Genomic DNA, 14,442 nt, shown 5'->3' with positions numbered 1-14,442 from the left:
TGAGCAAGGCAACACCTAAGAACCTTTACAAATCTGCGCTTACGCGTCTTGCCCAAGGTCAACGTGCAGGCAGAAAAACTGGCAAGAGGGAATTGAAAGACCTTCAACGCCTGCTGCGAGGCTTGTCTGGGCAGGGTGGAATACAATGGGATGGGAGGGAGAGGTTTGGAGAGGTGTTTGGATCTCTTAAAGCCTATTTCGGCCTGTTCTGTAATTATCGTTCTGCCCCTAGGAGTGCCTAGCTAATTCTCGCTGTAAATGAATAAATACCGAAATGTAAAGACACCAGTAGAAAGCCGGGCCCATGTGTTCTGTGCCCACGGTCTCCACCCATTGTCCCAGAGCTGTACTCGAGAACCTCCCAGTTTTCCCCCCATGAAAGCTGAACCGAAGCAGTGTTGTCCTCCTGAGTTTGGAGACCGCCTGAAACAGAAGGGCTGAAAGGTGTGAACTGCTTCACGCGCCTCAATGGGGTGTTAAACTTGGAATTTCATGGTGACAATTTAATGCTCAGTGCTGCTGATCCTTTGAGCAGAAGCAGCCAGCAAATGCACTTATGCCACAAGCCAAAACTGCCTCTCAAGCCTCCATAGCTGGGGACTTGAATCATTTGTTAATATAAAAATATCCACCCAGGGACTAGGCCAATGATTGTATTCCTCATTTTTTTCATATTTAATTAATTCAAATCCTCCCTTTGTTGATTTAAATGAAGCTGCCACAGCACTTCTAGTTTGCCACTCCAGCAAGCTGCAGAATCCAGGGACCTTGCTTCAGAATTTAGGTCCAGAGTGGATGCCCGCCAGGTTATGAGCTTTTCCCTAGAGGAGACCAGAAATGAGTCATCACTCATCATCAATGAGTTAGTTGTTTAATAACTAAACCATATTTGTGTCTGGAAGAGTGGGGCTCGAGGGTTTAGGATCTCAGACCTAGTCTTGGTTTCAATGATTTCTCTAGCACCTATGTGCTAGATAGTGAGCTTATTAGTTGAGCTAATGAACAAGGCATTAGAATAGGGTCCATGTAGAGGGTGTGAAGAGCAAAGGGGCTTCAGATAAGAAATGTTTCTTATCAGATCAAATATGGCTTTTGTCTGAAAAGCTAGCTCCTTTGAAAACAAACAACCCTCCCATGGCTTCTCCCTTGAACTATGGGGTTATTTCAAAAGTTCTAAGAGCAGGACTCGGGGCGATATGGCCAATTGGCTGAAAACCACCACCGGGTCCTCTGTAGAATCTTTCCTATCACCGTTATTTTCTGGATTCTTTTCTTTTGATTAAACAGTTTAACAAATAAAATTTGCTACTTTCTCTCTGCATACTGTACATACATACCCAGTAATCTGACAACACTGTCTCCCATGATTACCCAGATTCCTTGGGTCTAGCACATCATTCAAGTGGCACAGATGATGTGGCTGCTTCTCTAGTCTATAGAGTGGGGCTGGGCTCTGGCCTCAGACTGGGGGTGGGTGGGTAGATGCTGTCACCCCAATCAGCTCACATTTCACTTGTGTGAAGCTCAAGCAATTGGCCTTGATGTGGGTGATATTAATGTCATTCTCAATGATCCATCATCAACTGAAAGAGAAACAGCACCTGAACTCACATCTGGCCGGTAAAGCACATCACTGGTACAAATGGAAGTGCTCAAGAAAAGGGCAATGGATGATCTAGATTAAAAAAAAAAAATCAGATTGAGACAGTTGAGTAGCTCACGGCTGAGTGACATGACGTGTTTTAAACATGGCTGAAAGGTCAGGGAACAAGGACATCTTGTGTGGGATTTTTTTAAACACAGTTTGGTGCTGGGGAAAGGTGCCAAACTGGCAGCACCACCTGCCAAGTGGCTGGATGAGAGACCAGGATGCAATGTTGCAATCACAGGTCACTGTGGACGTGTCTGCTCTCCAGTGCAGCAGACTCGCGACCTAGTCTTCCTCTCATCCCAGGGCATGAAGACCCTCAGCTTAAGCGCTGGTGGCTGTGGTTGTGGCCTTCCGGTGAATGGTGCCGAGAGCTGGTCGGGCTGAGACACTGATAAATCCCTTTCCGTTCCCTGGGCAAAGCCTTGTCCTTAAAGTTGGCTGGTCTGGAAAATATCTGAGCTGAGCTGTCAGTGTTTTTTTTGTCCCGATACGTCTGGAAAAATTGGGCCTCACAAGGTGGGTGTGACCTACTTTATTCCATTGCTACTTTCACTATATTTGCCGTTCTTTAATGTTTAGTGACTCAGGTCTGAAAATTTTAGCTTTAACCCCTCTCTGTCTGTTTTTCTATTTGTAATTACTGTACTGGGGTGAAACAGAGTAAATAAAACTACAGTACTAATGACACTTCGCACTTACATAACCCTTTGCACCCTAGTATTTCAAGACCTCTTACAAAGATGGGGAGTATTATTAGCTCCATTTTGCAGCTAGGGAAATGGAGGCACACAGAGACAAAGTAGCTTTTCCACAATCCCACACCGAATTACTGTCAGAGCTAGGAACAGAACCCAGAGCTCCCAATTCCCAGTTCGGTGCTCTAATCATTAAACCATTATTGGCTTTGTAGATAAAGTATATCTAATGTATATATTAATGTATATAAATGCTAAATATAATAACTGAGATGAGAATGTACAGAAAAGTAGAAGTGTAAATTATACGGTTATAAGTTTAAATTACAAGTATGTAATAATGTGAGTTATAACAGTCATTTTGTAGCCACCTCTCTGGGGTGGTGTAAAGAAAATAGGTGACTGAAGATCATGCAATGTACTCCTCAGTGTTATGAGGAAGGAACCATTACACACAATCCATTTGTGGCTTTCCTTGTGCTGACCTCTGGATAATAGCCCTTGCTAAATCATGAACAGAAATAGAAATTAATATATACAAAAATTCCACATTAGCTCAGAATCTGTTTTGATTTTGTCAATAAAATCTCTCAGCGTAACACCCAGAAAATGATCCTGCTACAATGGAGATCTTTTCTTTCATGTCCTACATTCAGCACAAAAACCTGCAGGGAAGAAGAAGGAGGCTGAATATGGTCACAAGGTTGAAGCACAAAGAAAAACATATGCCCATTTTCAGCTAAATCCCCATTCAACACTTTTCTAGGACAGAACTCCAAGAAAGCCATAAAGGGATTTTATTAAAAACGGAGATTTTAGGAAACAACATTCTTGATCTTATGTACATTTCTAGCATCACTTCCTGTATATTTTTAAACTGAAATCCTCTTAGCATGCAAAGTAAATAGATTATGATATACTGAAGGATTAAGGATCACTGTCTGGTGTCAGATTAATCCCACATATAGACCATCACTTGTACTGACAGAAATATGGCTTCAATTCAGCAAAATAGCTCTCTGGCTAGGTAACACATTTCAGCATTTTATGTAGAGCAAGTGAGAGATTTCCTTGATCTGTTGTTGCACTGCATCTATCTCAGAAATTAAATATAAATCTGTATCATATGCAACACATGCTCTCCTCAAATTACTGTAAGGATGCATAGCATAACCATCCATTATACATACAGCTGTGTGTGGCGAAATGCTGTAGTAAACTGTTGTTTGTTTCACAGTTCTCACTTTATTAATATTTTCCCCATTGAATATGTAGAATTTTATGCACTTACCAGTTTCGTTCACTCAAGACATAAGCTTTTCAATATGTTGTAATAGCATATTCAGATATGCCTGGTACAAACAAACTGCTAAAATATGTTGGATTTTTTATTACTACCAAACCCACCATCCACTTAGTATATGTTAGACTTCAGCAGCCTTTTGACTCTTGGGGGGTGGGGGGGAATGGCTGGACCAATGAACAATAAATGGATACATTTTAAATAAACACAGATTTTCTCAACACAGTATTGCTAAACAGTTTGTTTTTTTTTTAAATTTTTTAAAAAATTTTTAATCCATTTATTTAGCGAAAGTACCATTTTTCAAGACAGTAACCAAAAAGCAAATTCAAGTAGATTTCAGTTTTACATAACTGACTGGTCCAAAAGATCAAGCTTACTCTATATGTGTATATATAGTAACGTACAATACATGTGTACATACATGATATACTGGATCAAATGGTAGGAAGGAAGAAACGTCTTAAAGTTCTTTTTCTCTTTTAATAGTTCCGGAACAAGTATAATAATGAAACAGGTTAAGTTGTCTTCTCTGTAGCATTTTCTGTTAGTGGCTAGGAGAGCAAGATTAAAATCTGGACTCCAATGGAATGATGTTTAAAATCCATGGCTTTTTTAAAGGCAAAATAATGGTTATTCAACTAAGATGATATATGTAGATACGAAAATTGAGAGCATTCTTAGAAAAACGCTGCTGACTGTGAAAAGCTGCTCTTTCACAGAGGTATCCTGAGTGAAGGTTTTATCTGCTAGTATCTTGGTAGAATGGTTTTCAGAGTCTTAAGTGGAAATTCAAATCTGCATCCAAGTGAAGATTGTTAAAATATATAATGCATGGAGAATTACAGAGAATTTGCTCTGTGAGGTTTATGGATTCGTTTAATGGAAAAAAACAACAATCTTTCAGCATTACCATTTGTACAGTAATACTGGTATCCATGATTATTGGATTTTGTATGTCATCGGATGTCATGATGAAAATTTCACAATATTGCTCTTGATAAATAACCGTGGGTCAGTTTCTGCAGAGAGAGGTGCCTATAAATCAATAATTCAGTGTTTTAAGCAGAACATCGCTGAAACTTTTAACTGAATTTTCTCTTGAAGGGCCAGATCCAAAGGTAACTGAAGCCAAATGAAAGACTGATAAATTTCAGTGGGAGTTGAATCAGGCCTCAGGTATTTTCTTTTGAAGTGAAAGTATTCATATTCTTGATTATACTAGACCAAAGTGTACCACTTTGAGAGATCCACTTCCTCCAGTCTCCTGGGGGGAAAAACAACAACAGAAAATTACTCACGTTAGCGTACAGAAATTAAATGCAATGATAGATTAAAAAATGTACCCTTTTTATTTTTAAGAAACTCCAAAACGAATACAAGGAAACACAAACCTACCTAAATATTGACTCCAATTAACCTCTGTACGGACGCTTATTTGCAAAAGCGAAACCTTATTTTGTTTATCTTTATTTAAATTGTATAATAAACGTTCTAAAATTGTATTAATGCCAGTATTACTAGAGCCAGATTTGTAAAGACAGGGATGCAATTTTGTAATCTTAATGCAAGCCTGCAAATACTTGATTTAGGTGCATATAAATTGGGGGGGGGGAGCCCCTAATGTGTATGCAACAAATGCATGTGCATAACTGAGACCTCGCCCGTTATTTTTTGTAAGCAACATGACAATTAATGAAAACAGTATGTGCCTAGAATGCTACATGTTGTTGGCATCCTACAAAAAGTATGAAAACTTTGCTAAGGAAAGTGTTATGCTGTAGTGAATCACTGCTTCCCTTACGATTACATATGAGCAGAAACCTCTTCATGATGCAAAGAAAACTAGGTGTGGAGCTGAAATCAAAGGGAAGCGGGTGTATGTGCCCTACTGTAGTTTACAAAAAACATTAATTTGAATTGAGAAAAAAAACAGTGGAAAACTGGCAACAAGAAAGGTATGTAAGTTAAGGCTGCTGCAGGATTGTGTGTGTGCTGGCAAGTTCAGTGGGATTCATGTGACTTTCACGCTTTCTTTTCAAGTGAGGAAAAAAAAACACTCTTGCAACCTAATGAGGAGCATTTACCAGAGCAGCAGCTCCATCTTATGGTATATATATTCTACCACAGAGATACACATCACCTTCTTAAACAATTCTTCAGTGCACAATGCATATATTACTGCTGTGCATTTAGGATAAAAAGTATTTCGACAGCTAGAATTTTGTCTTGATGTAAATACTGCATTTTAGTTCCAGCCTGTTTGGCATTTTCGCTGCTTGGTGGATGAGGAAAAAGTTGGAGAGCATGTTTGTAAGGAGGCACTTGGCCTTTACTGGATAAAGCTCCGTGCACCATATAAATACCAACAGCTCTTTATAGAGAAATGAAAGGGTTTCCCCCTTCCTCTATATATAACTACTCCACCACACCCCTAAGCATTATTATATAATGCTGAAACAAGTCATCTTTCCTGCTGAATTTCATGCATAGCCTCTATCACAACTCTCAAAGGCAGATCTTGCAGCAAAGTTTGTGAATGGTAAGATTCTGTCGTCTTAAGGGATGTAAGACTCTTAGAACTTTCATTTGTTTCATTGATACTGGACATCTCAACTCTAGTTCCCATAAAACCATTTCAAACTCCTGGATAATTATTAACATCACTCTGTTTCTAGGTGCAAGAATGTAAAACCTGCTCAAATCCTGGGGTTTTTGTCTAATGTTTCAACACTAGACTTTGTCTACATCTCTATGGTAACCATACTGCTTTGATCCTTTTTCACTCCTAAATCTTCCTTCTATGATTGACAGCCATCTTGTCTTCTGCTATGAGGGTAGCACGGGAATTCTCCCCTGTGGGTGTGGTGGTCATTTTAATTAATCTATAATAAAATAATTAACTTTGCGCTTACATGGTGCCAGGCTCTCCGAGAACTGTACAAAATATCAGTAAGCAGTATTGTCCCAGTTTCAGATCAAGATACTGAACCACAAAGAGGCCAAGGCCTGCATTTTCAAACGTGTGCAATTTGAGACACCTGGAGTCTGATTTTCTAGATGGAGGTGATCAGCCTCTCTGGAGACCTACTTGTATCAAGTTAGGCAGCCAAAAATTAAGGCACCTTAAATGAGAGGAGACTCTGAAAATGTGGAGCTTTCTCAAGATCACCTAGGTAGAATAGAATTGGGAACAGAACTTGAATCTCGTGACTTCCAGTCCCTGACTCAGCTGAACTTGAATGCCAGATCTCTAACATCAGAGATGTTTGGATCTGACTTTCCACACTCAGCCCCATCTCTACCTCTAATCACTAGATCAGCTGGACTTACAGGGGCCAGTGATGAGAGCACAGCTAACCATTTCTTCTACAAAATAACTAATCGCCTTCAAACGGCAAAGCCTTTCTTGGTCAAATATCTGGCTATGTGACTGTGATTTTTCTGGACCTGGCAGGTGAATGGGAACAATTTCCTGCAGTTTCAGGGAGGATTCACAGTGAGCAAAGAATACACAGGTAGTGATGTACGTGCAGGAGATTGTTTACATGATGCTGTGGATATAGTCTCAGCAATGCCCCGGGGTCTCCACTCACCTAGGGAATAGGCCACTTCTGACCCCCATCTCTTTGGCATAGCTCTGCCCTATAGGGCAAATCAAATCCTCAACGTCCTGGCCACAGAGGTCTCCCTAGCAGCAGAACCAGGCCAGTTCCACTGTGCAAGAAATGGCTGGGCTCTGGGTATGCACCCCTTTTGTGGCACAGAGCCCAGCACTGTGAGGGGCCCTTCTGAAGCAATGGACAGGAAGCAAAGCCAGGCTAGAGGAACAGCAGAGTGAAGGTGGGCATACACTGGTGCACTGGAGGGATAATTCAGCCATTGGGCTTCACAGCCACTCTGTGGCTGTAGGTGGGAGGGTTCCTCTGGCTCACCACTGGAAATATCCAGAGTACAGCCCCAACTGGGGCTGGGTGACAAGTCACAGGTTTTGACCCTCTGAGTGCATGCATTGTAATGATCTCTTAGTTGGAGATACATCTCCCTAAAGCATAAGCCTCGTTCCCTAGAGCTTTGGAAATATTGATACTGAATTCAACAGGCTACTCTACCAGGCTCGTTCCATGATTTTTCAATAAAACATTCAGTCCAATTAGCCGGACAAAAGGGAAACCTTTTTCCTTCTCCAAGATCTTATGAGAACATCCAATATATCTGGATAGAGGAAAAGCCATTTAAAAAAACCCTAGAATGATGGAGAAGAACACCCTCTTGATTTTGAACTTGTACAGAACATTTAGCACGCAGTGTATCATGCAAAGGACGAACATGCATGTGATATTCTATAACAATACATTAACAGGCTGTACAAATTACCTAGGTAAGCACTAAAAATTCAGGAAATGTCCAAGTTAATGTTTCTTGTATGGCATTGAAATATGGTTCCACTCTGAAAAGTGACGTTAAAATGGCTCCATCTTGCTTCCTTGTGTAACTAGAGTCATTGTCATAATTGCTCACCTCAGTGACAAAGATACATTGTTATTGCATTTTCCTCCTTGCAAGCGCCAACCCAGCTCCGGGAGATGAAGCAAGATTCTCTTTCCCCCTGCGTATCAAACAGAATTGTCTACCAAGTTTTATTATTTGAATGACTGTAGCAGCTGGGAGCCTTAGTCACGGACTAGGACTCCAGGTGCTAGGTGCTGTACAAACCCAGCTCGTAGTGGTCAGATAGAGCAGTGCACACCCTCAGCAACATCTGTGCAATTCCACTGATTTCAGTGAGTATCATGTGAACACATTATCATCAAAGGCAGAGTTTACCTTGCAAAATCTTTATTGAACGTGACTATACACAAGAAGAACAGAACTCGGCCTGACTGTCAATCCCAGCCTGAATTTGCAAGGGTGACAGTCAGGAAAAAAACAACTCCTCCTATTTTGACTTGTAGACGGCGCACATTGAGTCATTGAGAGACAATGGACACAAAGTCCCACTGTTTTAACAGTCACTTTTCAGAGCAGAACTACACTTTATCTGCTCCATGGTCACCTGCACATTACGATACAGTCTTTTCACAATCAAATGAGATCATGTAATTAAAGACCAGAATGTTCTTCCAACCCTAGACACATGTACATCTTGTTCTTTGCTCCACCCCCCCCCCAGGTATGGTAATTTGTCATTGGGGTCTAGCGTATCGTTAATGACCCAGACTAGTTAATACAGTAACTTCCCTTATCTCTAGGGAATCTGAGTAATTTTGGGAGCACCCATGTACTAGGCTTGTTCTTCTCAGCCAGTAGCACATCACTCCTTAGGTGTTCTGCGGAGAGGAAACTAGCTAACATAGCTACACATGCAGAGAGGAGATTTTTTTTTCTAAGGTACATTTCAGGAAAGCAGGCTGATAACTATTAAGAGAACTTAGCAGTAAACATAGGTACCCTATGTACATCAGCAAATGTTCACAATTCCCCTATACTGTGCACTTCTGGCCAGCACAGAGAGGGCAGGGTTGGCTTAAAGAGGCAGCTGGAGATTCCCTCTGAGCTGCGGCAATCTCTTGGGGGTGCACAGTTACCACAGTCAATTCTGTGCCATCTGGGACTGCCCCGCCCTCCCTCCCCCATCACCAGAGAATGCACTGGGGCAGGAGGGGACTGGAGAGGGTGTGGCTGGAGCACGCTGCTGTGTGTGGATCCTGGGCTGACAGAGTTGTTCCTGGAGAGTTGTTCTACTTGGCACAGGTTGTTTTTATGATGGAACAAAAGTGTATTTTCACACTGTTCTTGGTGGGGGGACGGATGGAGGTTTTGCTCAGTGGTTTAAAAATCACCTTTTTGTACACAGGCCAAACATTGAAAATTTCCGCCCTCCCCCCCCCCCCCCCCCCAAGGTGAGTTTCAGACCGTTATAAGCAACTGTAAACAGGGGCTAGAATGGAAACTAGTTTGTAACCTTAACGACAGTGGTTATTGCCACACCGCTGAACAAAAATAAGGTGAATGAATTTCTCCTCAAAGAGCCTGGACTGACAGCTCCAGAGACTGGCAAATTCTACATATCCAGAGATCTACTACAGCACTGGCAGCAGCCACAATGCAGATCACCCCACTCACACTGCACCACCCCAGGACAGCAAATTCCTTCTAGGAGGTGAAGGGCAATTTAAGTCTTGGTGCCTCTTTAAACTCTTGGTCTCGCTGCTGAAACTGCAGGCAAGGGTGCCAATTAGTTGGAAACGTGGTGGCTGCTTCTGTGAGATGGATGTGGGCTGAGACTAATTACCCATTTCTCCACCAAATCAATATCCAACATGAACAGATTTTGATCACTGGTGATCTAGGATGGATTCAAACCATGAAGGTCTGGCTCCATTTTACAAGCCCTCTGGATGTGGAACTTCCACTGACCAGAGTCCTGCATTTGGATGAAAGATGTAGTTTATACCAAGGTGCGAAAAAGAGTAGAATGGGGGGGGGGGGGAAGAGGAAAGAAGTGTTACCTGTTCTGTGTGAACGTCCCCAAAATTCCCTGAACTTGCTGGAAAACAAACAAGCAAGGTTAATATGTGGCACTTAACTTTTCCGCCTCCTTGATAGGATACAGTTATTTTATATCCTATCACATGATGGATGAATTAAAGCATTTAACATATTACACAGAGATGTATGTGCATGTGTGACCCTCCCTCCCTTGCTCCCCAAGCCCTGCCAAACCATAGCAAAATGCATTTTGAAGAAGACAGCGTGGCAGATCTGAGGTCAGTGACAGGTATAAGACACACGTGACCATCTGTAGCCAAGTGGGTGTAGGATATGCTAAAGACAGTCCTGTTAGTACAACCCTTACATGTTGACTGCTTTGACAATGTGGTGTGATACTTGAACATGGCAAAGGGTGAATATCTTTACCTCACCCATTTTACAAATATCCTTAAGTAGATCAGTACACCTGGCTTGGTGACTAGGGCCAGGCCTACACTATAAGCCTACGCTGGTATAACTACATTGCTCAGGGGTGTGAAAATCCCACACCCCTGAGTGACCCAGTTACAGCAACCTAACCCCAGGGACAGACAGTGCTATCTCAACAGGAGGGCTTCTCCCATCGCCATAGCTACGGCCACTTGGGGATGTGGATGAACTACGATGCACTCCTGGCGGCATCGCAGCGTCCTCGCTGAAGTGCTGCAGAGGTGCTGCTGCTGAATTTTGAGTGCAAACCTGCCCTAGGTAATACAGGCCCTCCTGCCATGGCTTCCCCCCCACTGAAATATTCTGCCATTGTTCTTTACTTTGTGTGTGTGTGTGTGTATTGTATATTTTATATATTATTTATATGTATTTGACAAATGTCATTGTGTTTGTCAAGTATTTTAAACCTCATCTGTTCACTCTAGAAACATCCTTGCCGAAACCGCGTTGCTTGTTATTTTACAAACTATTGACTTCAATGGGGCTACACTGGTTTACACCTCTTGAGGATCTGGCTCTTATATACTAAAACATAAAACAACGCTTCTAATACCAACAGTAATCCTTTGCATGTACGTAGCACCTTTAATCTATGAGCAATAAATAGTTTTACAATGATGGGGAAACTGAGTCACAGAGGTTAAGTGATCACACGAGTCAGTGGTAGCCTCAGGAATAGAGCCCAAGTTCCCTGCTTCGTAGTCTGTGCTTTCACGGCCAGATCCTGCTGCCTCCTTGTTCTGCTGTCACACAGTTAAGCAGCAAGGAATTTTTAGCACTAGTTTACTTTTTCTTTCCAAACTCAAATTCTTCCCGGATATCAATTTACACTACATACAACTTCTTTCCATTGTGCCTATTTGACAGTAACTTGTTAATTCTTACCTGCTGGATTCCAGGACAAGGGTTTATCCATTACAGGAGCAGCACTGCTATCCATTCCAAGTGCACTCTCCCTGTCTACCTGTCTACATGTAGCAGAACTTAAAAAAAGAAAAAGAAAAGAAGAAAGTGGTGGTGGGACAGAGGGTCATATAACAGACAGTAAAGCCATTTTGTTTGTTTACCTCTTTAAAAGCGCATGGCAGTCTGTAATTTACTATTTTCAAACTCTACTTCTTTTTTTTTTTTTTAAATCAGATGCTACTGTTTGTTGACTGAATTTCACTATGAAAACTCTCTTGCCTGTGCGATCGTTCTATAGCTGTGCTGTCAGTCAAAGATGTGGTGTAAGGTTCTTGTCTTTCAAGCGATTAAGGGTTTTGTTAAATTGGTTGCCCCCAACAGATCTTCAGATTGTTCAGACAAGAGGAATGTTTCACATTGAAATACTTCTAAGGAACAGCAGTCAGTCAGATACCAGAATGCCAAGAAAGCAAGATGTGATGTCCAGAACTCCATCTAATTATTCTCACACTTAAAGCCCCCAAACCAAAAAACTCTACACCACTAAGAGAGAAGTTGTGAGCTTTTACTCTGTGCTGCTCCTTCTCCTCAAAGAAAAAACCGCCAGCATGATGTTGTGGCATGTATGTATAAGTTATTCATTTTTGTTTTGGTAGTCTTGAGTTCTTCCCTCATCCTCCTGTTCGTTCACCCTCAGTCTTCTGTTGTTCAACAGCATACATAGGCAATCTGCTTCCCCAGGCAGTGGAATCAGATTGTTAGATTTTAGTAGCTACATTAACTTGTTTGGGATCAGCATACCTAGCGGGATCTGATCCTGCAGTCCTCACGCTGGCAAAACACCCAGTGAAATCAATAGGAGTTTTGCCTACAGGAAGAGAGAAGATGAATATAAAAATTGGAAAAATTCTTAAGCAGGATCAGTGGGTTTCTGTCGCTTCTTCATTCTGGTGGATTTCCCTCCTACTAGTTTCTCTTTGGATATGGTAACATCTACTCTATTGCAGTCCCATTTGCAAAGGTACAATGACACTGCATGGCTTTTTTTTTTTTTTGGGAAGTCTGAGTAGATTAGCAAGTGCTTTTTTAAAATTTTGGACAGAAGTAAGTTGTGAGAATGAAAATGTGACTGCTTTCATGTTGCACACTAATTTATTAACAGCTACAGCACACAATCTCATTTGGCTTTGATAATACAAATAATAGATTCCAGGCATAAAAAGCCTTTATTACTGACAACAATGTAAATAATTAAAGCAAGAGCTCAGACTTTCCCTGTGTCTTTGTCTTTCTACTCTCAGTACAGTGAGGGTTATGCAAGCAGCTGTGAATCCATAAAACAACTTAAAGCAACCCTGCTCCTCATCAGCTTTCCCCAAGCCATATTAAAGCCACAATAATGCAACTGCTACATCACACTAAGCTTTATTGGCTCAGCAAAAGAAACTAAGAAACTTCATTGGAGACCAGATTAGGCTGGTTACAAAATAGAGAGATTCTTTTGCTCTCTGACCCCATTATCTTTTCCATAGTATCTTGGTCAGCTTTCTTACACATAGCCATGGGTTCTGTGGAGACCTGTAAATTGCTTTTTTGGCAGCCAAATTGCAGTAAACCTTCTATTTTTATGTTTTAAAAGAGCTTAAAACTGTCCATCCTCTTTGGATGTGTCTTTAAAATCAGCCAGTGCTGGGAGGATTTTATATATATCCAAAGGCTTAGAAGATGTTGCTTCTACTGAGCTGCTAGTTTTATGGTCTACAGAATATGAAAAGCCCAGTGGGGATAAAAAGAACTTAACCAGTTCTATCTAATACATATAAATCTACCTAAGAGCTCAGTGCACTAGCCCTACTCAATGTACTACATTTACCTCAGTCGAAAGATGCAGAAAATGGGTCTTTTGCACATATGCCACATGTTCCCTTTCAATGCCAAGTTAATATGAATTAAAGACGCTGAGATGAGTAAACAAGGTCAGTCTGGGCTCGGCCAAGTTGGATCAACGTAAAATAATTGTCAGCTTTTTCTGTCGGCAACGACAGTTTGTTTTGGCTCAGCATTCCCAAACTATACATTATAAAATGTTTTGTAGGGAAGCTGTTGCCAGACACTTTGCTTATTCTCCTTGTTTTGCAAACCCAGACACTTTCCATTAATTACATGTATAACTTAAAGGACCAAGTTTTTTTTCAAAAAAATTTCTTGAACAATGAAGCTGATTTAATATAGAGGCACTTTGATTACAATCAAAATAACATAACAGCATAATAACAGACTGTATTTGCTATGCAACAAATAAATCACTAGTACTAATAGCTGATTGTCTATCTTCAAAGAGCTCTGCACACATTAATTAATCCACCAACATTTCTTGAAGTCAATGACTATTATTACCTCAGTTTTACAGACACAAAAACTGAGTTGCCCAAGATCACAGACATATTCATCCTATCCAGCATTTTTGGTGCATCAGAAACTCCCACTGACTTCAGTGGCGTTTTGAATATCCAAAGAATGAGGCCTATAGTGACAAAGGCAGGATTAGAACTCAGGAGTTCCTGGTTTCCAGTCTCATGATCAATCTAGTACACCATGCTGCATCTTCTCAGTAGCCTTCAAAAAAGCTCGGTTTATAACAAATTTCAAGTATACAAATATTATAGAGCACGATGTCTGATTATTTATGAAGTTACAGTATGTTGTGTATAATGTTGTTTGGACATATATATTTATAGTACTCTTCTCACCTCTGTGATGTTAGCTGGTTAAAATATGACCATATAGATCATTGTTGCAACCACTGTTTATATATTTGTAACAAATCTTGTACGAAATGTGGCATGTAAGATGTCTATGAAAAGGTTATGATTTGCTGATTAGGATTATGCTATTTGTATGCA

General features: G+C 40.9%; 1 protein-coding gene across 4 annotated transcripts in view; it reads right to left on the bottom strand.

The window, feature by feature from the left end:
- Positions 1-3,161: 3,161 nt before the first annotated feature.
- Positions 3,162-14,442, bottom strand: part of WDPCP (WD repeat containing planar cell polarity effector) — a 292,680-nt gene continuing 281,399 nt past the window's right edge. For 2 of the 4 annotated variants that reach the window (XM_048842681.2, XM_048842680.2), the window contains 3 exons: positions 11,519-11,616; positions 10,162-10,199; positions 3,162-4,916 (listed from right to left, as the gene is read on the bottom strand). In XM_048842681.2, the coding sequence (XP_048698638.2) occupies positions 4,866-4,916; positions 10,162-10,199; positions 11,519-11,616 (187 nt within the window). In that variant the 3' untranslated portion in view covers positions 3,162-4,865. Of the gene's footprint in view, positions 4,917-10,161; positions 10,200-11,518; positions 11,617-14,442 lie in introns of those variants that run through there. The other 2 variants (XR_007355596.2, XM_075127220.1) reach the window with 2 other exon arrangements.

Source organism: Caretta caretta, chromosome 3, assembly GCF_965140235.1.
Source record: "Caretta caretta isolate rCarCar2 chromosome 3, rCarCar1.hap1, whole genome shotgun sequence".
Lineage (NCBI taxonomy): Eukaryota > Metazoa > Chordata > Testudines > Cheloniidae > Caretta > Caretta caretta.
This window is presented reverse-complemented; position numbering and strand designations above follow the sequence as displayed.